General features: G+C 42.2%; 1 protein-coding gene across 1 annotated transcript in view; it reads right to left on the bottom strand.

Annotated features, from left to right (window-relative positions):
* Nucleotides 1-27,143, bottom strand: part of GLIS3 (GLIS family zinc finger 3) — a 454,999-nt gene that overhangs the window by 74,532 nt on the left and 353,324 nt on the right. Inside the window, 2 exon segments of the mRNA XM_034647147.1 lie at nt 19,495-19,605; nt 23,937-24,098. Of these exon segments, the coding sequence (XP_034503038.1) occupies nt 19,495-19,605; nt 23,937-24,098 (273 nt within the window).

Raw genomic sequence — 27,143 nt, 5'->3', positions numbered from 1 at the left:
AAAACAATACACAAATGGACACAGTCAAGGGTAGATTCAAACTACAACTGGAGGAACATCACAAAAGCAGAACATGAAACTGAAGGGTGGACTGTATGTTTAAGACAATTAGAGAAATATTAATAAGGTATTTCACATTGTCACAAAAAAACCCATCCTCCTTCACCCTTCGGGGCCGGGTTATGAGGCGTGGAGACTCCGTGCACGATGAAGGGTTTACTCCTGCCTCAGCTTCATAAATCCCTCCTGACCACGGCTCAGCGCACCAACGTGACCGCACACATTCTAGCCCATCCAGTCAAGTGTAGCATTTTTCTTTCTATTCAAGTATTCTCAAAGTTTAATTAAAGCAGCCAGCTATCTCGCAATTACTTCCCCCGTCCATCTTACCAGATCCTTATTGTCTCCCTTTGAATTGATTTCTGACTAGAGCTCCCGCCGGTGCTATCGTGTAGCAAATGTGGGGGGAGACTAACGGCAGAACTCATTTTTTCCTTCCTTTCATTTAATTAAAATGGATTGTCTGAAAAGGATTTAAGGCTGATTCTAACATGCATGAGTGTTTGGACAATTTTTTAAAATGCCTACTTGTAAAAGTTGAAGGCCGTCATTTCAATGGAGAGCCCTTGCTTTCTGCTCTCCCATCTATCCCATGCTCTGCGCTCAGTTTAATTCCCCCGAAGCGCACCACTGACAAGGCCACTTCCCTACCCGCAAAGCCCTCTAGCGACTCTCCAGCAAGCATCACCTATAGACCCGGCTTTACCAGGCTGGCTGTCTCCTAGCTACGTGGCCACATGTCCCGAGCCTCCGAGCCACACAGAGCCCAGGTACTCTCCTCCATGCTGCTCGTTCACGGCTCCTGATGCTCTTTGGCCATGAGCCTCCTGCACCTGGAGCCCCTTTCGTCCAGTCTCTGTGCATCTACTACACTCTCTGCACACTCTCCGAGGCCCCGTTCAATGTCACTCTTCCCTGAAGTTCCCCAGGCCTTCCCATTCCAAAGTCATTCCTTCCTTTTTAAATAGAAATGGCAATTAATTCTTTTTTAAAAAAAAAATTGTTTATTTTTGCGAGAGAGAGCACATGCAAGTGAGCGTGAGCTGGGGGGAGGGGCAGAGGGAGAAGCAGAACACCCCCCCACCTCCCCCCAGCAGGGCGCCTGATGTGGGACTCGATCCCAGGACCCTGGGATCATGACCTGAGCTGAAGGCAGACGCTTCACTGGCTGAGCCACCCAGGTGCCCAGCAATGGCAATTTCTATCACCTTGAGGGGACCTGCGGTTTTCTACACTGTATAGTACTTATTAAAAAATTCTGTGTGTGTGTGAAACAGCAGACAAAAAAGCTCCTTGTAAACAGAAACCATGTCTGTTTGATCATGTAAGCTAAAATGGTGCTTCTTTTCACATGAAAGTTCCTCCATAAATGTTTGGGGAAATGCATGAACAATGAATGAATAAAAAATGAATCAATAGTTGCTAAGGACTCATTAATCCATGCTTACCCCTAAGAGCAGCCCCTAAAGACAGATAAAATCAGGTCTGCCCGCACTATGGGGGGAGAGGAGGGAAGCACTCAAGAGTAAGCATGCCGAGATTATCCACTAAGAATAAGATAGGAACCAGCCAAGTGAAATCTTAACAGAAGTTAAAAAAATAGACACTTGGGAAGTTTATTTCTTATAATACTCAGTTCCTGTTCATGCCAAATTTCACTAGATAATACTATTCACATTTATATATTGCCTCTTGGAATGTGCAAATGAGCAATCCTTCCAATAGGAAATGCTAATTTGTTACATTTATACTTCTATCTCTCATTCATCTGGAAGGGCTAGGAACAAATCCAATTTTCTACCTTGTTCTTAAAGATTCAACATCTAACATATATTTGGTAAGCCGAACACAGCAATTTTGAGCCCAGTGGGCCCAAAATGGTGCACACTAGCCCCCTCTGTGACAACCTACACAGCCAAGACAAGAACTTCAATCCTCTGCCACCTGGTGACCAGATGACCAGCTATGGTCCTGGTTCCCCAATGACTGCTTCATATACAGCCTGATATTCCTCCAGAACCTCTTCCCCCTGGGGTAATGCCACCAACGTAAGAGCTTGCCCATGGTGTTCTTTTGTCAACACTGAGAAGCACTTTACTGAAAGTAATCTCCCCGCTCTCATCCAAGGGCTGTATGCCTTAGAATGATGTATGAATCATATGACCTTTTGATCCTTGGGTGAAATGAAGCTCTTTCCTTTAGTCATCAGAAGAAGGCCTGGTTCAGAGAAGTTCTTTAGGGTCAAGCCCGGAACAGCAACCGACTCCTTTGGAGGCTTTCTGTAATCTCTACAGCCTCTGCCAAAGCGATTTCCACTTTCAGAATCTACCATTCCTCCTTTGGACACGGGTAATACTTTATCTTTCTTACCATCCATCTCCTGCAATGAACTCCAGTCTCCTCTCAAAAACTTAACCCTGTTCCAGAAATCCAAACTAGAAAGCCAGAAGTCCAAGGGAAGGATGGGAGGATGATGAGGGCTGCCAGCAACCACTCACGGTGCCCAGGTCACGTCTCAGATGCTCTGTCCTAGACTACATCAGTCCTGCTGGTCTGACCGAAAGGGGAAAAAGAACACCAGCTCAAGACGAGGAAGTGGAAACACGTGTTGTCAATATTGCACGCTGTCCTCTAGGCTGAGAGCGAGATGCTATTTCTCTTCCCCAGATGTCCTGCCATCTGCAGGCCTTACCGCGTATACTTTTGCTCTCAAGGTCTAGAAGGAACTTCAGACTCAGCAGTCCACCATGTCTAACTCCACTCTCACATGCTCGAGGCCTCATGTTGCTTGTCTGTCTTCATTATTAGCGCCCCCTTGGGAAGATGCTATTCTTGGAAGTAACTTCACATTCTGACACTGAAGGAAGCTAGCCCAAATCGTAGCTACTTCAGATCCCTGCAAAGAGCCCGTGCACTGGTGACTTTTAGTCCACTAGAAATAAATTTATCAAAGTACTCATGTATATGCCAAGGGAAGGAAAAGTGCCATAAAAACCATGTCTTCCTGTTGTCCCCCAAATCCTCCCAAGTAGAACTAGGAAGAACAGATGTACTGTAGAGTCAAACAACCAACAGTTTAAGCCCGTGTTGGGGGGCAAGGTTTTGGTCTGGCTTTAAAGAAAGAAAATTAGGAATTTTATTTTTAATCAGAAATTAACAAGTCAGAGGTAGTCCCTATAAAAGAAAATCTTAGAAACGAAAAGTGGAGACATTGAGAAATAATACTTATCTATCCTTCTGAGAATATTGCTTTACCGTCCACGTTAACTAAAGCCTGTACTGTTTAGCAGAAACCCGAATGTGTACTAACAATGGAAAGCACACATCCTTGTAAGACTCCCACAGTAATCAGACATCAAGGAAAGGAAGTATGCGAGATACTGGCGACTTCATTTTTCCCTAGTATTTCCAAGATCAAGAGAATATCTCTATTCGATCAACCTGACACCTCCTCCCCCCAAGTCCTCAACCTCCCCACTGGGGGACTAAGCAAATTCCTTGGTTTCTCATGGCCTGACTATGGGCTAAAATGATGTAACAGTAACAGCAAATAGGGGTGTCCCCCTGTGCTAACCCTCTAATCAGTTTCAAAGTAAGTTTTGTTAGTCCTTATTGACGCCACTCAAAGGAACTGGTCACTCCTGGTCTCAAAAGTTTGACAACAAATTGTGTGATTAAATTCCTTAAACACGTCTGTCCATTCCTAATCCTCTTTGGCCAGCATCCCTTTCAGAGAAAAATCGCAGCACTCCATGGTGCCTGATTTATATTTCATTTCGAGAACAGGAAGTAAAGGGATTAAAGTTAAGGATTAAAACACTTACTCTTTACTGCATTTTTTTCTCCTCCCGAATGGCTTCCCGATTGCTATGGCTACTGTTCACTGGTCCTTAGCCCTGAATGTGCACGTCTTTGCATTAATAAAATATTTTAAATGAGACTTCACAGAAAACAATAGGGAGAATAGTTTAAGTTCAATTGCTCTTGAAAGAAGAAGCTAACATCTTTTTTTTTTTTTTTTTAATTCTTCTTTGTCTTTTTATTGGTGTCCGCAAGAGCGAAGCCTGAGCTGGAAGACAGCACAGGGACCATCTAAAGACTCGCAGTGCGAAATCAGAATTACACAACAGGGGCGCGAGAAGGTGACTCTGACATGGTGAGTCGGTCCTGACTTTACAAACCCGTATGTGTAGGAAGTCGAAGGATCCTGGGAATTTCTCGAGTGTTGCAACACCACAGAACATTTAAAAGGCAAAAATGCACGTAGATGTGGTGTTGTAATTCCACATTGCAAATACCAGCCAGGAAATGAAAAACTGGGGCTTTTAACCACCGCGAAGTTCAGTTAGGCATAGCAGCGTAAACATCACTGCTTTGTAGCCAAGTCACTGGTGCTCGTGGCGGCAGCTTCTGCAGAGGAGCGTGGCCACAGAGGGACAGCCACCGGCATGTGCTCCCAGGGCTGAAGACTTTGGCGTGGACACAGTGAGTGCAGCTGAAGCTGAGCCGGGTGTCCAGGACGGAGGGTGACAGTGACAAGTGAGCAAACACAACTGCGTTTGAGACGCTCCTTTAAAAACACTCCCTGACATTCATTTTAGAATATACTGCCTACATTCCTGTAAAAGCCCAAGGAAAACTAAAGAGATGGAATAGTAAAAATCCATTTTAAGATCTATTCTCAAAGTCCGATAGCAGGATGGGCTCCAGGATAAAGTGTGGAATGACTTCAAATACACCACCCACCACAGCCATTTTTTTTTTTTTTTCTTTTTTCCTGATGCTTGGTTTTTCTCTGCCCTGCCATCCAGGGGTTTCAAACTATTCCTTTATCCCCCAGAGACCCTATTGAAACTACTTCCCTGAGGTCCAAATAACCTCATCATTTCTCACTTCCTCTGATCCACTACTTGAAAACCTGTCACTCAAGCTGTATCGATATATTCATGGGAGTGAAGGGACTGTTGCATTGTCCTTGTCATATAACAAAACAAAATTATACGGGGGTCTTCTGGAGACAGTCCCCTAACTGAATAGAACATTGCAATGGTGATGTTTCTGAGCACTGTAACACACAGGCTGGAGGAAGGGATACTTTAAATACAGGTGAGCAGCTCCCAAATCAAACTGTGAGATTAATGGTGCTGCCGGTGGACAGGACTGCAGAATTGGAAACGACCTTGGATGGAAACGGTCAGGGTCATATGCAGACGCACAAGGGATAGAATCGTGTCTTTCCCAACTCCCCATGTTCCTTCTTTTCTGGCTTCAGTCTTTTCTTTTAGAAACCACTTGTATTTAGAGATAATCCTGAAGATATAGGGCCATCCAGGGCAGGCTGGGTTCGCCGTTCTACTGTTCTTGCACATTTGCAATCAAGAGGGGGAATCACAACCTACTGCTGAGAGCCAATTCTCCCTGAAGGTCTCAGGTTTATCCACATCTTGGGAGCAGAGGCACTTGACTGCCTTTCTGGACTATCTTTTACAGGATGTTTCTACACTAAACAGCTTTGGAAAACTGACCAGGATTGTCTCTCCCTCCCAAGCCAAAGGTCAGGCCTGCTTTCATCCATTATAAAGGATTTGGATTCCCTACGCTCAGAATTCCCCTCGTGTAACACAATACACTAAGTGTGCAAATGCCGTCTGGCCCTTTTTGTGTCACCTTAAGGAACTGGCACAAGAAAATGATAATACTCTGGCTACTGCTATTGCTATGAGTAATAAGCTCTCCTTTTGTCTTCTGCCAGCATCATTAAACTGGAGCAAGCTAACCTACTAGCTCGCACCCAGGGTCAGATCTCAGACCCCTTAAAGTTCCTGCCAACTACGGAACCATCTCTAGCTGTGCAGCGCACTGGACAAAATATTGTTGCAGGGTTCCTGTCTCTATAATCAATTCAAGTTACCCCAAATCAGTACATCCACATCACACTAGAGGTCCAATCTCAAGTGACTCAACTAAAGAAACTGTGTACTGGCCATCTGCTCACCAGGGCACTCTCCTGGAATTAGGGCCTGCCTACAGGGCTCTACAATGATCCCACAGCCATGTATCTCAGGGCTCATTAGGGCACCTAGTCGATCCCCTGTATAGGGGAGAGGGTGGGAGGGAGCCCTGAAGGAGAGAAATGGAGGCTGGCACCCTAACGGGGACCAGTGCGGGCTCGGGGCTGCCCACCTGGATGGTCCTGCTGGTCTGGCCACCAAAAGGAAGGTTTAGAGAATTTTGAGGCAGATACTGCCAAACATGGGGGCCTTCTAGGGGCAGGATCTCCGTCTGGGGCCAGGCCACCATCTTCTAACAGAAAGCTGCTCTAGCACTTCCGGAAATGATCCTCCAGCAACAACTTGCAGAGGAGTTACCAACTGTCCCACGGAGGAAACTGAGGCAGCCCGCAGTAAACACAGTAGCGTCAAAGGAGCACTGGAGGTAGAGTCAGAATATCTCCTGTGGGGTCTATTTCTCCAGCCGCCAGAGTGTGCTTTCTAAAGGCATTTAGCTTCTCGGAACCTGAGGTCTTCCATCTCTCAAATGGGGTTACAATAATAATTGTGGAACCGCTGTGAAGATTCAAGAGGTGAACAGACATAAAAATGCCCAGGAAACCGTGCTACCCACGTGTTTGGCAGTTACTATTTCTTTGACCATTTCCTTTAAACTCTTACTTCATAAGGGAAGAAAATAAAAATGGGTAATTCTATCTATTATGACATTACTGCATGGGTTTTGTTTTTGTTTTGTTTTGTTTTTAGAGAGAGACAGCACATGCGTGTGAGTGGGTGCGGGGGGCAGAAAAAGAATTCCAAGCAGGCTCCAGGCTCAGCACAGAGTGCGACTGGGGGCTCAATCCCAGGACCCAGAGATCATGACTGGAGTAGAAATCAAGAGTCTGAGGCTCAACCAAATGAGCCACCCAGGCGCCCCTGCATGGTTTTTTTTTTTTTAATTAATTAATTAGTTAATTATTTGGTAGAGACAGAGAGCATGCATGAGCATGAGTTGGGGGAGGGGCAGAGGGTGAGAAAGAGAATCTCAAGCAGACTCCGAGCCCAGCGCAGAGCGCAATGCGGGACTCCATCTCTCCAACCTGAGATCACGACCTGAGCTGAAATCAAGAGACCGACACCAACTGAGCCATCCAGGTGCCCCCCCCCCCTTACTGCACATTTTAAGTGCCAGCTTACTGCTTCTTACTATCACTGACAGTTGAAAAGCTAGAACTAGTACTGAGTTTGTGAGTGTTTTGCTGTGTTAAGGTCTCTGGTCAGTTTCAATCTTAACATCCTGATAGGGGAAGGGGCTCATAATGGAGGTAGACATGGGAGGTGGGGAAAATAGGAAGCATTAGGTTCCTCTGCTGATTTATGCCATGATTTAGAGGACCTTAATATGTCTGAGTCTTTATGACCTGGAAATTGGGGAACTTGTACATATTTTTCCATATAAAAGAACAAGATTATTTTTAAAAAAGAAGCAATCCTTGATTGCTATTCTGAATACACAGAATGAAATCTGATTTTTGTATTTGCTTATGTACAGACGAGGAAATGTCAAGGATGCCCTTTGCACTGTCATCTCAAAGTACAATTTATTCAAAGTTGACAGTGAGTAAATATTATCCAAATTCCTATAGCCAGTGCTTATGGGCTAGGTTAGCCCAAAGCTACTGTGATACAGAGCTTCTCATCTGACATGTTCTGCCACCTCTTGACCTATTTCGCTACTGACCTTCCTTTTTCAGAGCCCAGTGATGTCCTTGCAAATACTGAGTAAGGCAAACTCCTCATGTCAGTGGTTGTAACTATACACTACCAAGTAAAAAAGAATAAAAACATAGGGACCCCATCATATGTTTATATATGATAGAAAACTATATGGAAAGATATGCACTGGTGTTTAGCAAGTCTTTCACAACTCTGCTACTACCTGGCTTTTATACTTCCCGTAGGTGAGAATGCCATATGGGAAATATTAGAAAACTAATTGCCGGAAGTAGGGTGGGAGGGGAGTAAAGCCTCACACAGGAGAGAAAGTAGCCAGAGAGCTCAGCTAGCTAGTCAGGGAATGCAAAGTTCTCTGCTACCAAAAACACTTGTGAATATGGTTATAAAAGTATGCTTTAAGAAGGTATCAAGACATAAGGCCCCCAAAATGGAGAAAGAGAAATCCATACCTCAAATTCCAACAGGGAGGGGAAAAAAAGATAAAGCCTAGTAATGCACTGAGCACCAGAATCCTTAAAATTCATGCTTGGAAAGGTTCTAGAAAGAATTATAGGTTGGTGAGCAGTTCAGAAGGAAAGATGTCAATAGGAGCCAGGATAGGAATATTGAGAACAACCAGAGAGTCTTTATTTCCTTTTTTGATGCCATTATGTGAAAGCTGCATGAATAACGAGGCTAGACTCCAGCAGGATATTTGGACAAAGTCTCTCATGGTAGCATTTTGGACAAGAATGAGAATCCTAGAGCTGATGACAGCTCAGCTGGAGGCAGTCCTCATTGGAGGAGCCACTGCATCTAAAGAATATTGATTAGTGGAAATACGCCAGCCTAACTAATTGCCTTGTCTCCTCTCACCCTAAACCCCTAATTCATCCCCCACCTTCCCATCATAATTATCTTTCTAAATCATGGATCTGACCACGATCTATGTTTGAACATCTCAGTGTGGCACAGAAGGCGCGTTAACATCAGTTCCCTTGTCAACTTTCTCAATCTCGATGCTTGCCTCAACAGCCAAAAAATGACATGCGGGTCTCAAGGGACCCTAGTTGACACTATCCCGTGGCCTGAACAAAATGGAAAGAGTAGGAAGGAATGCGATTCATATGCTAAAAAATCTGGAAGCTGGGTAATAAGAAAAAATTGCAGGCAACTAGATAGATTAGTGCAGAATCCCTCCATACATCAGGCAAGTCGTGAAGGAAAAGAAGCCTCCTCAGAAGACAGAATAGGGCTCACATGTGGGTGCTCTGGGGAGAAGGTAAGTTTTTGAGCTACAGAAATAAAACATAAAGAATGTTTGGACATATGAGGTTTACTAAATGACAGAAACAGAGATTGTCTTCATCGTCAGAAAGCTTAAGATTTCACGAAGAGGCTTTATGAATATCTTTTGGGACTTTCTAAATGTGATTCCCCATGCTGGAGGGATGTGATTACATTTAAAGATGCTTATAATTCTGATGGACTACAGCTGTGCCCACAGCTGGCCCCATGGAGTGGCAGTGTAGCAAGCACCCAGCCCGAAAAGCCACTCAGGGAAAACATCTTTCTATTCCAATTAAAAGAGCAGCCCTACAGAGCGCCGTCTCCTAACAGTTAACTCAAGAGTTCGTCTGTACTTGACAAACAGCGGAAAGCGTGAGCATTTAAGATGTCACATGACACTTTGCTAGAGTTTATGAAGAGGGCTCTGGATTGTCGGGTGGAAGAATAATCTTTTGCCAAAACGTTCTGTGGAATGCCAAGATTGCAAACAGTATGTCAAGACTTAACAGACAGCTTTGCATTCGGCCATATTAACGAACTTGGGTACACATTTCTGTAGGTCTTTGGACTTGTAGAAAAACAGCATACCACCTTTTGGCATCATACTTGGCTCCCTCTCTGCTTCTAAACTTTCTCATTTCTCAGAAACAAACTAAAGAGAGCACAAGTCGTAATAAAAAATGTACCCTGATTCTAAAGGCCAGAAGCATAAAATGGGGTAACGTATACAAAATGGCTCTGAAATGTCAAAGCATTAAAGGCGGCAAAATAAGACCCTGTCTTTATTATCACTTTGACCACAATCACCATTAAACCATCTGAATTAGAGATTGGATTCCACTTGATGAACCATTCGGAGCCTTGCAGAAGGCTCAAACGACGACTCGTCAAGTTCCCTAACCTCTCAGGCCAGAATGCAACTAAACCAGCCCGGGTAGGAAAAATCTCTGCTCCACTTAGGTAATTCTTCCTATTTTCTGACTTCTGCTTCTGGACCCCAGTTTCCTCAGCAGCGGTGGAGGATGGCAGACCAGTTTCCTCTCTACCTTTCAGTATTAACTCCCACCCCTGAGACCACGGCTCCCTCCTCCAAGGGCTGAACTACACTTAGGACTGCCACAAGCCCTGTGCTTATGGTTTCTCACTAATAACTACAACAAACCTACAGGCTTGCTGCTACTATCTCCAATTCACAAAGGAGAGCCTGAAGCTCAGAGACGTTAAGTCATTCATTCATTAAACCTAGTGACGTCGGGCTTCAAATCCAGGTCTAGGACTCAGAAGTCTGTGTGTGGACAGGAGAAATGTGCAGAGAGCTCACACGAGAGGAAATAAAATAGTCCATCATTATAAGAATAAGGAAAGAATGAGAAGTCTTCTGTCAATTTAGAAAAGACAGTCACAAAACAACCAAGGTCTAAAATGGGCATGAAAGCAAAACTCCTCAGCGTGAAATCTCTAACCCTCCATTTCTCACTCATGCAACAATATCTATGGGCAGGCTGACAAATGGCAGGAATTTCCAACCCAGAGATATGAATTCTCTGGATGAAAATAGACCTCAGGACAGTCAGCTTGTCTGGTCAAGATCTTAAAACATGTCCTGACTACAAATGTGTTTCTTGTCTAAGGAAAGAGCAAGGTGGATAATATAAACAATGTACAAGTATGTCATGACCTCAGTTTCTAGGTATCATTTTTAAACAGCTAAAATCTCTTTGAGGCAAAAATAAATTAATGGAGGAGTCTGGAGTAGAGAAAACTGACTTACTAAAATTTCAACAATCACCCGTCTTCTCTCTTAGAAACTCATTTTTTTTAAGATTTATTTATTTGGGGGAGGGGTGGTGGGGGAAATAGAGAGAGAAAGAGAAAGAGCATGTGTGGGGAGAGAAAGTGCTCAAGCAGACTCCCTGCCAAGTGCTGAGCTCGATCCAGGACCCCGAGATCATGACCTGAGCTGAAATCAAGAGTCGGCCGATTAACCAACTGAGCTGCCCAGCCACCCCTCTTACAAACTCTTAATAGACAACATGATGTAATTCTTGTAGTGATATCTAACCTTCGTTGGGCATGCATAATGTGGCAGGCAGCACACTAAGCGTTTTTCGGTCCTTAATTCATTTAGCATGATATAAACACACTGTAGTAACAAACATGATATAAAATTAGGACAAAAACGACTGATTTAAAAGTTAATGTATTATACTAAACTTACATGATCCTGTAAATTCTCTGATATACAATCCAAAATGTTTGTAAAAAGTATCTGCTTATTTGCTTGAAGTATAATCCTCTTTTGCTCTCTTAGTGTCTGTAAATTAATTGTCATGAACATGTTTGCTTTGAATGGTCAAAGGTATAATGCAAAGGGGTAGGACCAGGTATATCCAATAATCAACTTCCTTCTGTTTTCCTAGTGAGCCGTCAATTTGCACTAATATAAATCACGCTTTAAGGTGTGCCACACCCCGTTTTCATGTGTCACCCTCAAATAAAGTAACCTCAGTTGAATCTTAACATAAAGGACTCTAGTTTGTGGGTGTGATGGTTCTTTTTCTGTGTCCACTTGGCTAGCCTCTTGTCCCCAGGTATACAAAAAGACACGGCACTAGGTGTTGCTGTGAAGGTATTTTTTAGATGTAATTAGTGTCTACAGTCAGCTGATTTTTCTTGATACTCTGAGTGGGCCTGATCCAATTGATAGGCCTTAAGACCAGGACTGAGGTTACCCTGGGGAAGAAGACACTCCACCCAGGGACTGTTCACCTAATCCTGAAGCTAGGAACTCTGGCACCACCTTCACTCTTCCCTTCCCCTCACCCCTGGCATTCAATCCACCATCACTTCCTGTTCACTCACTTTCATTCCAGTGCCCACTACCCTCACCCAGGCCTCCGTTACATCTCGTCGGAGTGCACACCTTCCTGACTGGTGCACAAGCCTCCAGTCTAACCCTGCTCCACATTTCCGTCCGCCGTCTGTGCAATCAGCCCACCCCTTGTCAAAACCCAGCTTTGACGTCTCTGAATGCCTTGAGGGAGAGGAGTGTATCTTACCATTTTTTTTACACCCAAGCACTTAGCAGAATATCAGATAGACTAAGTATCTGGTAAGTAGGAGGCTATCCTCCAGGGCATGTGAAGCATAGATTCTTCCCTGTTGGTCAGAGTCTTTTTGGGTATTGTAATAAAAGCTGGGTGAAACAGTCAGTAGGTGTCCTGCATTTCTTTTGGCTCAGATAGACTTTCTTCTTTTCTTTCTTGAACTTTTTTTCTTTTATATTGAGTTGTACTTGATATACAAAGACCTGCATGTATTTAACATATACAATTTGATTTGGACATATGCACGCACCATGATACAATTTCCATAGTCAACGTAACAGATACATACAGCACCTCCCAGAGTTTCCTTATGTCCTGTTGTGGGGGGTTTTTTTTGTTTTGTTTTTTGGTTTTGGTTTTTTTGTTTGTTTGCATCAGAGGCTCTTAATTTTGGAGAGTCAGTGAAATCTCCAGAGCCTCTACCTAGAAAATACATGTTGGGGGTACTTGGGTGGCTCAGTTGGTTAAGCTGCTGCTTTCAGCTCAGGTCATGATCCCAGGGTCCTGGGATCGAGCCCCACATTGGGCTCCCTGCTCAGCAGGGAGCCTGCTTCTCCCTCTGTCCCTCTGCCTGCTGCTCCCCGTTTGTGCTCTCTGTCAGATAAATAAATAAAATATTCAAAAAAAAAAAAAAAGAAAAGAAAATACATTTTGCATATAATTTCTGGGATTTCATGAGTTTCCTGAAACATATCCAGCCATGAAGCACACCCCCCCTTATGGTCGGTGCAGTCCAGATTAATAACCCCTGAAAAGAATCAAATATCACAGGCTCAAGTTTGTTTTTAATTCTCTCTGGTTTGGGTCTCAGCTTCTTCTCCCTTGTGTGGATCATCCTTGCACCATCATCCAAGCATCCATATGACCCAGAAAGACTGGCTATCGTAATCGCTGAACCATGACTCCACCCGTAAGAATATTCAGTTCCCAGGGAAGGAAAGTATTTGCAAGGACACTGTTGTCCCATTGTCATTTACAAATATATTGCCCTGGATTGCAGGTATGTGGTAGAAAAATGCCTTCTGCTGAAATAGGTCCCCCTTCACCTCTGAGGCCCTGCATTGCCTTTCAAGCTAGCTGTGAAGATGGGAAATGGAAAAACTAGGGGCATGTAACTTAAGCTAAGTCACAAAACAATTCATGGCACTGCTTAAAAGAAGCCATACATCCTGATATCCAATCCAAACACTGCTCTAAGACACGGCCACCTGCCCAGGATCCACCCAGAGAAGTTTTTACATTAGGCTTATCCAGGCCCTGGCATGAAGTCACCCTGAAAATAAATCTTCACAGCTCAGAGAGCCAAGATACAAACAAAATGGGAAAATATTGCCCATGGATATCAAAGGCAAAGCTCAACTGAAGCTGAAAAGGGAAGATGAGAGAACAAGCGGAGGGAGCAGTGACTGCTCAAGGGATGTGAGGACTTTAAGAACAGAGACGAAGCATGGAGCCTGAGAAGATCTGTGGTGAGCTGTGTCATGATATTTTAGGACATATATTTAGGCAGCAGAGAGTCTGAGCTAAATGCTTTTATTCCAAAACCATTTTCATCAAGAATTCACAAAATCTAATAAGAGAAAGGGAATGAGAAGCTTAGAAGGCTTCTGTCAATCAATCAAAAAAGCAATTACCTAGGAACTATTTCCATACGGCAGTTGTGCTAGGCACTGTACTGCCCGGGCTGCTTATTAAAGCACCTGCCAGAGGCGCCTCATTCCCTACATGGCTGGCCAGAGCTGTGCCAAACACCTGCATTTTTTGCCCTAAATCAGAATTTTCAGGGAGAATAGAAATAAAACTGCTTTGCCACATATGATGAAGTATTGTAAAGTCATTGAGGACAATATGAAAACCCATCGATCTCCTCTTTGCTTTCAAATGACAGAACCTAAGACTTTACTCCCTAAGAATGTCTATCATTTGCAAAGGAACTCTCAGACGCCATGTTCCAGAAGCATTCTCTGCGGGCTTTGATCACGGCATTTCTCTGATCATACTGAAAGCTCATGAGTCCATGTGTGTTATTGGAATGTAATCTTCAGGGGGGCAACGTCAGGTCTTGTTTCTAAACTCAGAGCTGCTGTGGGGCCTCAACTGTGCTGATGGCTCAGTGAATCACACATGCTGACCACCGTGAGTCATTTTCTTGGGTGGGAGATGAAAGCTATGCGTTTCAGTGTCTGGCACCCAGTCCTTCGAATGCCACTGCGATTGAGGACGTGAGGACGTGCTCCTGAACGGTGCAGTAAGAACAGCTCAGCAGATCCTGGCCTCTGCTGCTGTGCCCTTACTCTACCAGGTTCTTCTGAAGTTCAAACAGGAAGGCACAGTATTTTCTTAAAGTAGTTCGCATGCCCAACATGGGGCTTAAACCCATGACCCCGAAATCAGGAGTTGCCTGCTCTACCGACTGAACCAGCCAGGCACCCCCAGGAAGGTATAGTACTTTGACTTATGCAGTGCTTTTTTAAAATTGTGCAGCTGATGCATTTTTCTCATCTCCAGAGCGGCTATGCAAATGTGCTCCTGACCTTCTCCCTTCAGTAGGTCCTTCTCTGTAACCTCCGTATCAACCCCTACACTGTTTCCTTGCCTGCATTTACGCTACTTATTTTCTATTAACCTTTTTATTGTCAGGTTTCATCAAGACAACATGGCTCAATGGAGACAGAGAATATGCGTCTGTCTTGTACCCACTTGCATGTTTGGGTCTAGCCCAGTGCCTGGCACCCAATGGGTGCTTAATAAACGTTTGTTAGATGAAATCAATGAAATCATTTGAGATTATTTCTCAAGGAAATTACTAGAAGAGTAGTTTGATGAGACATTCTAGTGGAAAAAGATGATTTTGTTGGCTAATTCTGAGCAATGCTTCACGTTCTCTTTCCTTTAGCATATCCTATGTCTTCGGCTCTGAGAATTCTTGCAAGAAGAAAACCTTGACTATCATTCAGCTCTGCATTTCCCAAACATACATGACAACAACAAACTTTTTAAAAGGAATATCTCATAACATCCTGTGGGATGTGTTCCAAAGAACCCCATCTTAGTGCCATTTTAACATCATAGAAGCATCTCTCTTCCAAAAGGATTTCCAATGTGAGAGGAAGGAGGCAGCTAGTTTGTCTTGAAATCCTAGTCCATGATCTATGCCTATGACTGACAATCCATTAAGAGTCGGTGGGGGGGAGAGTGGGAGGGAGAATGAAAGAGAAAAAAGGAAAGTCACAGTCTCAGAAGGCCTCTGATTATGTGCTCCTTGTGCACGTCTCTCCACGCAGATGGTACCAGAAAACAAGCTGGAGGAAAGCGAGAGCCTCCACAGCCCCTCTGATCGCTGCCTCTATGTAGGGGAACTAGATGTTTTCACATAGTTTTTGAAGATTCCAACAAGGACACAAAGCAAGGTGAGCTCTGTGGTGCTTAATGAAATTGTTCACAGCTTTGAGTCAAGATGGGGTGGTGGTGGCTCTGAACAGAGTCCACAGAACCCCCAGTTCTACTGGAAGAGAGGCGGTAAGTGGCTCTGTCTTAGCCAGAGAGCCACCCGGAGCTGCCCTCCAAACAGGAAAGAGAAGTACATGATGTATTCGTACAGGTTCTGAACGCTGTGCTCGGTTTCTCACAGCCTGGCCAGGCTGAGGCTGTGAAAATGAAAGCTGTCAACCAGGGAGGGTCAGAGGTGATGGTTAACTAAACGCTTCACAAATCACAGCCAGAGTCTGGCACCTTCGTGGAGCTGTGAAATGGATGAAAGGTGCGTGCCATCTCTAACTTTTGGCCCGGCATTCTTTTGCATTTGCTTTAAAAAGTCCATTTTGATAACAAGCCAGAGGTGAAGGGAACCCCCTCTCCTGCCCGCCCACCATCACCACTTATGGGCACTTCCAAGGTGCAAATGAAAAATTCTGAGAAAGCTCACAGCCTTGAGGAAAATTTCAAGTGGTTTATTGCCTTCGTTTTCTCTTATTTCGCCACTCATTCTCAGGCAGAATGGAAGGACAGATTCTGCCTTTTGCTCTGCAGGCTAAATTCTCTTCTTGCCGGAGACCGTAGCTGGTGACTTGAGTATCTGGCGACTCACTTATCCGTGTAGCCCTCTCTTTAATGGACCCACGATCTGTAAGGCGCATTCAGTGGAAGAAGTCTGTAACTCAGCTGATGGAATGTGTGGGTGTGCACACATTAGGCAAAGAGAAAAGTTACTTTCTGCATGCAATGAGCCAAATTATCCCAATTCCTTTGCAGAAGAGCTTACCTCCCCCCCACCTTCTTTCTTTCTTTTCGTAGCTTGAATAACATTTAGCTAAGCTTTCAGGTCTTTGGTTTTTCAGTAGGATGCAACAGGTGTGGGGAAGGGCCATCTGCCCACGGCCAGGGCATCACTCATGAGGACTCTGCCTCCCCTGATAAACATCTGTCTTATGGCTGAGGGTGACTTGTCACTGGCCCGGATTTCAAAGTGGGGCCTCATAAAGCCGGCAATGTTAAGACCAAAATAATGTCATTTAGTGTCTAGGGGGAGGTTAAAAAGAGGATTAGAGGAAAGCAGGCAGGCAGGGTATATTAAACGAGTCCATGACTAACAGGGTGTGACAGAAAAGGGTTTTATTCTTTTCAACAAAACAATTCCCTAGGGCTGGGACCATTACTCCACTGTGCCTTTATCACCTTGGAATTTTTATGGTTATTTTTGATGAATTCACGTTTTTGTAAAGGCTTTTTTGAAATGATGCCAGTTTTCAATTTTTAATTAAAGTCGTAAATAATCTTAATTCTGCCTTAAAAGGTTTATTGTTTCTTACTTCTTCTTTTTTTTTTTTTTTATTATTGCTGCCAGGAAATATTTCAAATACCAAGCACTGATGTGAGTTAGCAATTAGAATCTCTCCAAGGTCTAGTAACAACAATGTAACATGTAAATATTACACGCCAGTACACAGGCACAAGGTCTGAAAATGTGGATTGCCTGATTTTGGGTTTATTCACACAGCTTCTCCGGGGAGTGGCATTTCCTCTTTTTCTTGGATGGTGCAACTTTCATCATTTTAGCTTCCACAGCCTAATTTATCACTGACTCATAACAGATTTTTAAAATCTTCAGATTAAAAAGACAGGTTAAAATTTGGAGAGTAAATATGGTAAACTTCTCCCTAAAGTCTGGGCAATAAAAGGCAGCCATATCCAGCTCACCCATTTGCAAGAAATAGGGTGCACCATCAAAAGCTAAATCACTGTAGACACAGTACCTCATTTTCCGGTGGACAAAATTAAGAGAATATTGCAATATTTGATATTAGGTTATAATATTGCTCCTCAAAAGTATATCCTTGTTACCTAGCCTGACTGTTGAAGGCTGTCTGTAAATTGTCTTTAAATTTCTATTTTGTAGTCTTGGGGTCTAATTTTTTTTAATTAGTGCTTTAAGAATCTTTCACACAATCAAAACTATTCCTCCTTTACATAGAGGCTGAGACACACTGTGTTTGAACAATGGAAGCCAATTAATTAATAATTCCTGAAAATATCTCATTCTGTTTCCATACCTACTGTCAACCCAGGTTACCTTCTTAAGTGGAATATTGAATTGGTACTTACCCGCCTGGATGTGGGACCTGCGTTCTCTCCTGTCCAAGACAGTTGTTTTTCTCAGTGAAGGTGCTCTCCAATCTTATGATAGATTTGCTATTACTGTAAAACCTCATACATTTCAGAAAACTTATGGGGTGAATGGTCAGATTTAGGAAAAAAAAAAAAACCCTCAAGAGTTTTGATTCTGTTCTGTTTTGGTTTTGGCTTTTAAACAAAGACAACTTATAATGTCAAGTTCTCAAGATACACACACAGATACTGACAAAAGCCACTAGGCGGTGGTCCTGCCGACATAGTGAACAGGATGCGACGCTGGTGTTATTTTAAAAAGATGAAGTATCCTCGTCACAACTTTACTTATATTATTAATTCACTTAGCAGTTCCTTTGCTCTCCTACAATACAGGAATATATTTAGTCCATGTTGACTGATCATCTGTTATCAGTTTACTGTATTCCAGTGAAAGAGACTTAATTGTATTTATAGAGGAAAAAAATGATTTTAACAATTGACTTACAGGAGTGGGTTTGTATGCAATTAAGATTATCTATCAAATCCTTCCGACCGGGCATTTTTCTCATTCACAGGGAAGAGGTCAAATTCCTTCATATATGAGCCCTCAACTGGCATTGTGCTAACACCTCTCGAGGAAGAAAAAGCTCAAGTTAAAAAAAAAAACAAAAAAGACTACACAGCATTTCCCAACATAAAAGTGTTAAACCCCTGTAAACCATGAAAGAATGCACGATTCTAGTTAAGTAGAAGCGCTGATGACCTGAAAACCACGGCCATGGGGTTCAATCACATCATGGGCTTAAATCACTTGGCATAAGCTGAATCTTAAATTTCCCTTACATCTGTGACGAAGGGCCCTTACATGATGAATCAGTACCATCTCGACACAAAGGAAACGCTAAAAAGCTAAGGTCAGCTCAGTGTGTTTTTCTGCCATGGTCAAAAGGTACTTGCTGATCCCCAAATTTACAAACACAGTAATTAGGAAACGCCTTGAAAGGTCGTAAGTTCCTCAGATCCTAAGGTGCGGAAGCACAATGTGGCCAACCACCTGCTGGAAATCTTATGAGGTCCAGAGAGAGAGAATCAGGTGGGTTGGATGGTCGATCTTTAACATTTCTTCCAAATCCAAGACACTATGCTTTCTATGTACTTTGAAAGATGCATTAATTCCTCAGTGATATCAAAGTAATTTTAGGTTCAATTCCTTTCTTGAATTTCCGTACACAGTACCTATTAAGAAACGTGGTTTTTTTTCCCCTAAGCTTAAAGAGAAGGATGCTCTATACTTATCCTAGAGATACACCTACCTTCTCCATCAGAACTAAAATGGTTTTAGCCAATTGATATTTTATGAAAAAGCACTTATCTCCAGAAAGGGTTTTTGTTGTGCTGTTTATCCCAATTCAATTTTCTTTAGCTATGTGGACGTAATTTCCATAAAAGCGTTTTGTCACTCCCCAGTTTAGGTGACTTTTGTTAATTTTCTCTGATTCTTACTATACAAGCCCTCCCCAAAAATTCGTATCTGGTTATATAAGCTATGCAAACCACAGTATTGCTATTACTTCATGGAAGTTGTCTCTCTCCTCAAAACATCCAATGTTCGTAACAACTTGAGAAGTATAAGAATTTCAATGCCCCACACAAGGTCCCAGTACTGCAAGAGTAATTTAAACGTGCCTTTCCTGGCTGGATAAATTCTCGTTTAAAATTACCTTTTTCCTTGCTTGTTGATCTTTGGAAGAATGTGCCTTCACATGCTTTCGTAGGGAACTTGGGTCTGTGTAGCGTTTGGTGCATCCTGGAATTTGACAAGCATAAGGTTTCTAAATAAGAAAGAAAAAAAGAAACCGGCTGTAGTTAAATCATAAAGGTAACTGGGGAAGATTTACTCAGACTACTGACTTCAGAGAATGAACTGTTGCCAACTGACAGAGGTGAAATGCTGGGTAACACGTGTGCGTTTTAATTGTAAAGCTCAGTAAGTTTGCATCAAGGCCAAGAGGAGGGCAAACTTTCGATAAACAAGGAGAGGTACACTCTTCCCACAAAACCTCCTGTGGCATTTTTGGATGTGGAAATTATTAGTAAGCATCTCTAGTCATACTTACAGTTATGTTCCCCTGAAAACAATCTTTGGTACTGTCAGAAACTAGGAAACACACATTCTTTAAGAGTTCAGGTATAAAGAAGCTGCAGAAAAGTCCAGAGAAGACTGGGAATGTTTCAGAGGAAACCTGATTTAGAAAGAGAGAAGGAGAGAATTAAAAGCAAGTATTAGTGGAAGGTGAGTGAGAGACAATAGGGTTTTTCAAACAACAGACACATGAAAACTCAGGCAGAGGAACATTAATACTATTACAGGGATCTCAGGTTTAGAGGAGTCCCAGTACTTAGCCTGGGTTATATGCGTCAGCCTTGGCTGGGTGCACTGAAAACTCTAGTTTTGGCTACTTCAGTTCCCCCAGGCTCCTGAGAGATGTGAGTTGTGGAGCCTAAGGCTGAGTCTAGAATCTTTTTAACGTATGCGTCCCTGGTGATTGGTCTATAATAATTAGGAATGAAGGAATGGGAGCACTACACATCAATTCAAACTCTAGCACCCATTCCTGCGGTGATAACAAAATGCAGAGCAAGGGTTTCAGAGTATGGCTTTTAAGTTATGAAATAAAGCAAAACTTTCTGTTTAAGAACTACAATAAAAAATCACAAGACAAACTGTGTTTGTAAATCACAGCTTCTAGTCACTCACCTACTTCGGACCACAGTAGGTGAGATTAATTAGAGTTGTGCCTACATGATTTGAAATGTCAGGAGAAGTGAAACCCTGTCTCTCTATTTTTTTTTTTAAAGATTTTATTTATTTATTTAACAGAGAGAGACAGCCAGCAAGAGAAGGAACACAAGCAGGGGGAGTGGGAGAGGAAGAAGCAGGCTCATAGCGGAGGAGCCTGATGTGGGGCTCGATCCCAGAGCACCAGGATCATGCCCTGAGCCCAAGGCAGACGCTTAACGACTGCGCCACCCAGGCGCCCCAACCCTGTCTCTAAAATAGGATTCTTGCTCTAGGAACCTGCTATTATTCCATTAACAAAACAAACAAAAACAAAAACAGACCAAAAAAACCCACCAAATCGAAATAAAATAAAAACCCAGGAAAAAAAAATTCAGATTTTTTTCTCTTTGTATTTTGTTTCTGTTTTCATGTACACGCTTGTCATTTTGTGGGCCAACATAGATGTGGGTTACATTATTTGTCCTGCTGAAAGCCATATTTATGATCACTTTCTTGTTTTTGCCATTTTTGATTCCAACCACAAGTTGAAGTCAGGAATATATAATTTAGTTTGACATGCCCAATATGAATTCGAAGTGCGATGTGTCTGTTCCCTGACTGACTGATTGACTGAATCACCCAACAGGTCTCATGATTTCATGGGATGCTGGGCTCTGCATTACATATAAGAAAACTGACTGTGCACAGTGGCCCAACCAGGCTCTCAATATCTCAGTTTTTGCAAAAGGTTGGCCAATATGAGCAGAAGCCACTCACCCATGAGTTTCTATTGGGCAAGCAAAGGTTTTCTTCCACCTGGGAATCTTTCCTGGGTTCACATGGCGTTCTCACACTGGCCTTCTCTATCTTGCCCTGGCTTTATGGGAGAACTTGATGATATCTTTAAAGGCAGTCATATCGTGACCACATAAACTCAAATTTTGAGCCCTCGAGGAGATACGGCATGTAAAAAAAACTTTAGGAATATTAACATGTTATGTAAATCAATGCCTGTATTATTACTATGTATGCTACTATTTGGGTTGAAAGGGCAAGAAATGGGTAATGTGATTTTGCATTTGATTTTGCGATGTTCTTGAAGAAGGCTTGAATACACACCATTCCTCCCAGCTGGCTTCCCTCTCTCCCCAGCTGTCAGCCCTCTGGGATCAGTATGCCAAAAGAGCAACATGAAGTCCAAGTGCTACTGGTATACTGGTCATTTTACCTTAGATTACCGAAGCTTTAAATAGATGCTACGCTTTATCAAACTATATTTTCCATGTGTACTGTAAAATCATTCCCCCTGTTTAGATATTAAGACGCAAATAGAGAAGTAAATCAATAAAACTTTTCAGGGTTAGAATTATGAACTCAGTAATCCTTGTGGGGAAATCATTTTCCTATAAGTAAAGAATCCATTGAGTTGAAGAAAGATACTTCGTCCAAAATTCTGATAGCATTAGCATAAGGAGTGCTTAATGAAAGGAAATGGGGGCCTGAATTCAAATAACACATTCTTCAAACAGCTACAGTTTGCTTTTTAAAACAAATGTTTAATTTTTACATGATTTTAAAAGAGCTTACCAATTCGTTTAATGCAATAAAAATTTAAACAGGAGGGCATGTTTGCATCTTAAAGGAAGAACGATGGTTTTAAAAGATTTAATAGAGCAGTGTTTTAAAAAAAACAAAAGTAGTGGGGTTTTAAAAGCTACTGCATTGAACTGAATCATGAAATTATCATCTGTGGTAGCTTTCCTGAAAAGTTTTAAAAAGTGATTTTTTGAAAAAAAAATTCCAAAATGATTTTAGAAAATGCTCGTAGTCTGATTAGCTAAAATTAGCTCCAAGTAAAGAAGGGTATTGTAGAACCATAACACTTAGGCTCACAATAGTTCTTTCAAACTACAGATAACTAGCTAGAGTAGAGGCAATTTCTCAAGACAATCTTGTCTCGAGAATGTTCATTCTTCCATGATAAAGTTTAATGACAAATTGGAAAATTTATTAGATTCTACCAAGACCATTTTAGACATACAAAATAGGGCATTTTAACATAATTTATTCTCTTTTCCTATTTCTACCTTTTAAAAATGCTGCTATTCACCAAATTTATTCATTTCATATTCTATTCTGTTGGTTCTAAAATCACTGAATTCAATTCAGCTAGAGCAGAAAGGGGCTATCCTCTGCCCATGTTGCTCCAATTATATTCTAGCTATTTACTAGGCAAGCCATCACATTTATGTATATTAGGAGATAATTCTGTTTAGAAAGGTTATGTGACATATAGCTAAAATGACTTCTATCAATATGACTAATAGGGACTAATATAAAATTTAATAAATATGTCAACTATAACATCAGAAGAATCTTAAATATGTATGAGAAGGTGTGTAGAAATAACAGTATCTTTTCAAAATTCAAATTCTTGTGTAGTTTAATAATAGACATCGGAATGTTAACACTGAAAAAGTACTGTCATGAATACATTATTTGCAAGAACGTGGGAAAAGAGATCTGTGATGTGTATAATACACTTATCCTGATGGCTTTGTTAAGTGGAGAGAAATTGCACACCATCTACCTGGCCTCGTGGAAGGAAAATGGCATCAAAACTTGAGAAATGCAAAGGGAGACGATCAACACAACAGCAAACAGAAGTCTTAGGAAAGGAGTAAAATGTTACCACACGAAGAGAGTTAAGGTGTAATGATGAAAATTCATTGCTCTCACAGGAGTTATGTCAATGGATGTGCGGCTGTTAACACACAGGAGGCATCATGAAACTGAACCCCGGGGAAAGATCTGCTGATTCTTTTTAGATCACCTGAAGGTGAAAATGCCAGGTGGTTTCTAAAGCAAAAGGCCAGCCTCACACTCGGTAACCGTGCCAGCCTCAAGGTTCTTGTGTCAAAAAGAAAAGAAGCAGGGTAAGGGCCGGCAAGGGGGCTGCAGAGTAAAACCAACAAAAAACAAGCCACTTCCTATTTCTAGCAATAGTATATATTATCTATTTTAGCATATCTTGATATTTAAATACTTATTTTAATGCCCAATCCCTGGGAGTCATTCTCTGTCCTACAACCTACCATGTGACTGCCCCTGACCCGCCTCTGCTTTGTACACAGCGGTAATCAAGGAACCCCTTTGTCTCGGGCAGTTGTAATATTTAGAATAACTTGTTACTACAGAAAAATGAGGAGAGAGCCAAACAGGGCCCCTTCTGGACCTTCACCAAGTTCCACTGCTGCCCTTGGCATTGCCCCTCTAACCTGCAGACCATAAAGCAAACACCTTCACCAGCCCACTATCAAACGGGCACTTCCTCACACCGGGGCTTGGGGCTGGAAGCTGGAAAGCTCCGGCCGTTCTTACAGTGTCCAGATGCGTCCTCTGGTGCTTGGCGCGGTCGCTGGAGTTACTGAACGCCTTCTGACAGCCCGGATGCTGGCACAAGTACGGCTTCTCGCCGGTGTGGCTCCGCAAGTGAATCTTAAGATTCTCAAGCCTGGAAAAGGCCTTCTTGCAACCTTCAAACTGCAAAAAAGAAAACAAGTTTTGGTTGTTGAGAAGGAGCCTGAATGTTTGGGTCTGGGGGATGGGGAAAAAAATGTCCTTAGTGTGTATTTAGCCTAAAACGAAAAACACAAAACAAAAAAATAAGATGAAATCCAAACAGTAACAAATATGACTTCTAAAAATACCCACATATTTATGTGAACTGCATTTTCCCACTAATATACATGCCACTTTCCATGCCAGATCTGGGTCCCAAACTGATTTCTGTGATTACTTATGTCAGAGAAAATTTGCTGTGAGCCATCTGGCTCAGTTAATAAAAATACAGTAATGCGTGCCTTAAAGATTTATTAAAAAATTAACACAGTTTTCCATTTCCAAATTGGACTAAATGGAAGGAACCAGGAAGGAACTTTTTACAACTAATAAACTAACAAAAAAAAATCAAAGTAATATATGAGAATAAAGGTGAGCTTCCAAAGATCCAAGAGTACAGGATGCAAAAGGAATGTGCCCGTGGGGTTGTCACTACCATAAAATTCCTGAACTGTCTCAAGGAGATTTTCAACTCCCCAAACAGCAACTCTGTTGGCATACACAGTGATGTCAACTAATGAGACAAAAGCTTTTAACATGCTTTTAAAAAAGGAACTGGAACATAATTCATGTAGTGCTGAGAACATTTTCCAAATGAAGTGATAGTTTTACGTATTTTTGTTTTTCTAATTAATGTTGTTACCTCGTTCATAAAGACAGGAATTGAAAATAAGGGGCTGAAGTTTTCAAGAAATGCTTTATTGGTTTGTCAATAATATTTATCGATGGCACTATTTACTACATGTCTTCTGTGGGTAAAATATCAGCAACTATCTTAGAGGCTCACAGTGATTCCAATCCTGAAAGTGACAATCTAATAAAGAAAATGTGTTACAGAAAGCCTGTAAATGAGGCACAAATATGTGATGGGCATTTACCCTGTGACTCTCTCTCATTGGTAGTGAGCCCCAGAATACTGAGGTCACTTTGACAATTGTCATCCCATTTGAGTTCCCACTGCAAAGGAAATTTAGGAGTATGGAAATGGTATTTAAAACAATAAAAAACAAAAACAAAAACACTTCACTTCTTAGGAATGTGGGGAACAGGGGTTGAAGAGAATAGAAGTAAAGAAGGCAAATTCAAGATGGTTTCCTTTCAAAATCAGCAGTATTATTCAACCATACTAGAAGACATTTTATAAAATCCCTCAGTTCTCTCGCTCATTACAATAGATGATGGAGGACAGAGTACATTGTTCATGAAGGGATGGTCCAGAGCTGGCCAGGCTTAAGGAACGGATGGACCAAGGAGAAAGAATAACTAACCATGTCATAACTCTGTCTATTTAAGTCTTCCAGATTTCACATGCTAGAGTATTTTAAGAAATTTATGAAAGTTGCACTTATTTTTGATTGAGAGTTATACATGTTTCGCAGACATATGTTGGTTTATTTCAATTTTGATATTTTGCTTAAAATAATTTTGGTGTTTTCCTGATTTCTATTTCACATAAAAATAAATTTAGCCTGAACAGAAGATGATTGCTGACAAAGCCACTGCTTCTTCAACGGAGTGAAAGGCGTATGATACACTGCTCAAGGGAGAGAGGGGTTCAGTGGCTTGTTTCTGCAGGTTTTCGAGGGGGTCTCAAATTTGAGAAGGGGCTCACTGCCAACCCCCAATTCATGGCTAAGAGGCCTCTGCCAACCCAATCTCTGGTTTTAAGGTTCTCTCTGAAGGACCACTCAGAGCAAAGTGCTGGAGCTCAGCTGATTTGACTTTGAGTCTCCTGGTAGATCACACTTAGGTCTGAAATGAGCTTGTGGTTTCGGACCCCTCAAGTCTCGTTCCTCACAAGGCTCCTTTGAAGGATGGGTGTCGTGCCACAGTCAGCTACAGGGTGCAGGCCCAGACCTGGGGACACTCCAGCCTCCATTCCCTTGTACAAGTCGTCCCAGATCCTGGCCAGAGAGAAGGCTGCATTGTGTAGGTACCGACATGGGGGTGGGGAGCCACTTTAGACAAATGAGATGTCTGTGAGCACCAGGCAAACAAGACCCCCAGATCTACCACAGAGGGACTGGAGGGATCCAACACACGTCCTTGAACTAATTCAAACTATCTGCTTGATCAGACATAAATTGGATATTAGACCAGGGTTTCCATGCTCTCTCCTGTTCAGTGTCCATGTAAATGTCCAGTAAAATGTCCAGTTAAAGTCAATTAATTGCTATTATTACTATTAGCAGAAACAGTGATCAAAGACCAAAAGGCTTGCAGCATCCCGTGGCAATGAGTGAAAAGTGAACTACAACTCAGAACATACTGACCATTTTTAAAGAGCAAAGATGGGAGGAAAATATGAGCACCCAGACTGAAAAGGACAATCAAAAGATTATCAGTAAAAATCACGAAAACCCAACTGACGTCACAGGTCTCCTCTGCAGCAAGAAAGGCTGGGAGGCTGCAGGGTCTGTAGGGGAAGAGACAAGAGTGAAAGGGTTTGATCCCACTGGGTTGTATGAATAAAGGCAGGAGAAAGGCAATTTCTTGGACTCGGGGGCTCATAGTATATACCACCCACTCACTCTTGTTGGAGAAATTCACTTGAAACCATGAACCCTGAACCGGGAAAGTCAGGCACTGAGGACTTGACACAGGGCTCCATGGGGGGCCTAGGGTGGTCTGGAGAGCACCACACCTTACTGAACTCCGCCACACCGACAATTCCGTAAGAAGAGGAAGGAGGAGCTATTCCTCTTTCTAATGGTGTCTGGATGAAACTTGAAAGCAAACAATTGTATAATGAATCATTATCATTCATTATGGGAATAACCCTGTAATTCAACACAAGAATTTCCTTTCCCTCAGGGCAATTTTACCCCTAGATTCATAAATTCGGTTAAATGCAAATGCATTAAAAATAAACATTGAGATAGAAGTATAAAAGACTGTTACAAAATACTTTAAAAACTGGATACTTTGGGTGTCTGGGCAAATGGATGTCTTTTTCCGTATTAATGT

Source organism: Ailuropoda melanoleuca, chromosome 17 (assembly GCF_002007445.2).
Source record: "Ailuropoda melanoleuca isolate Jingjing chromosome 17, ASM200744v2, whole genome shotgun sequence".
NCBI lineage: Eukaryota > Metazoa > Chordata > Mammalia > Carnivora > Ursidae > Ailuropoda > Ailuropoda melanoleuca.
The sequence above is the reverse complement of the archived record's forward strand: the minus strand, read 5'-3'. Positions and strand labels throughout refer to the sequence as shown.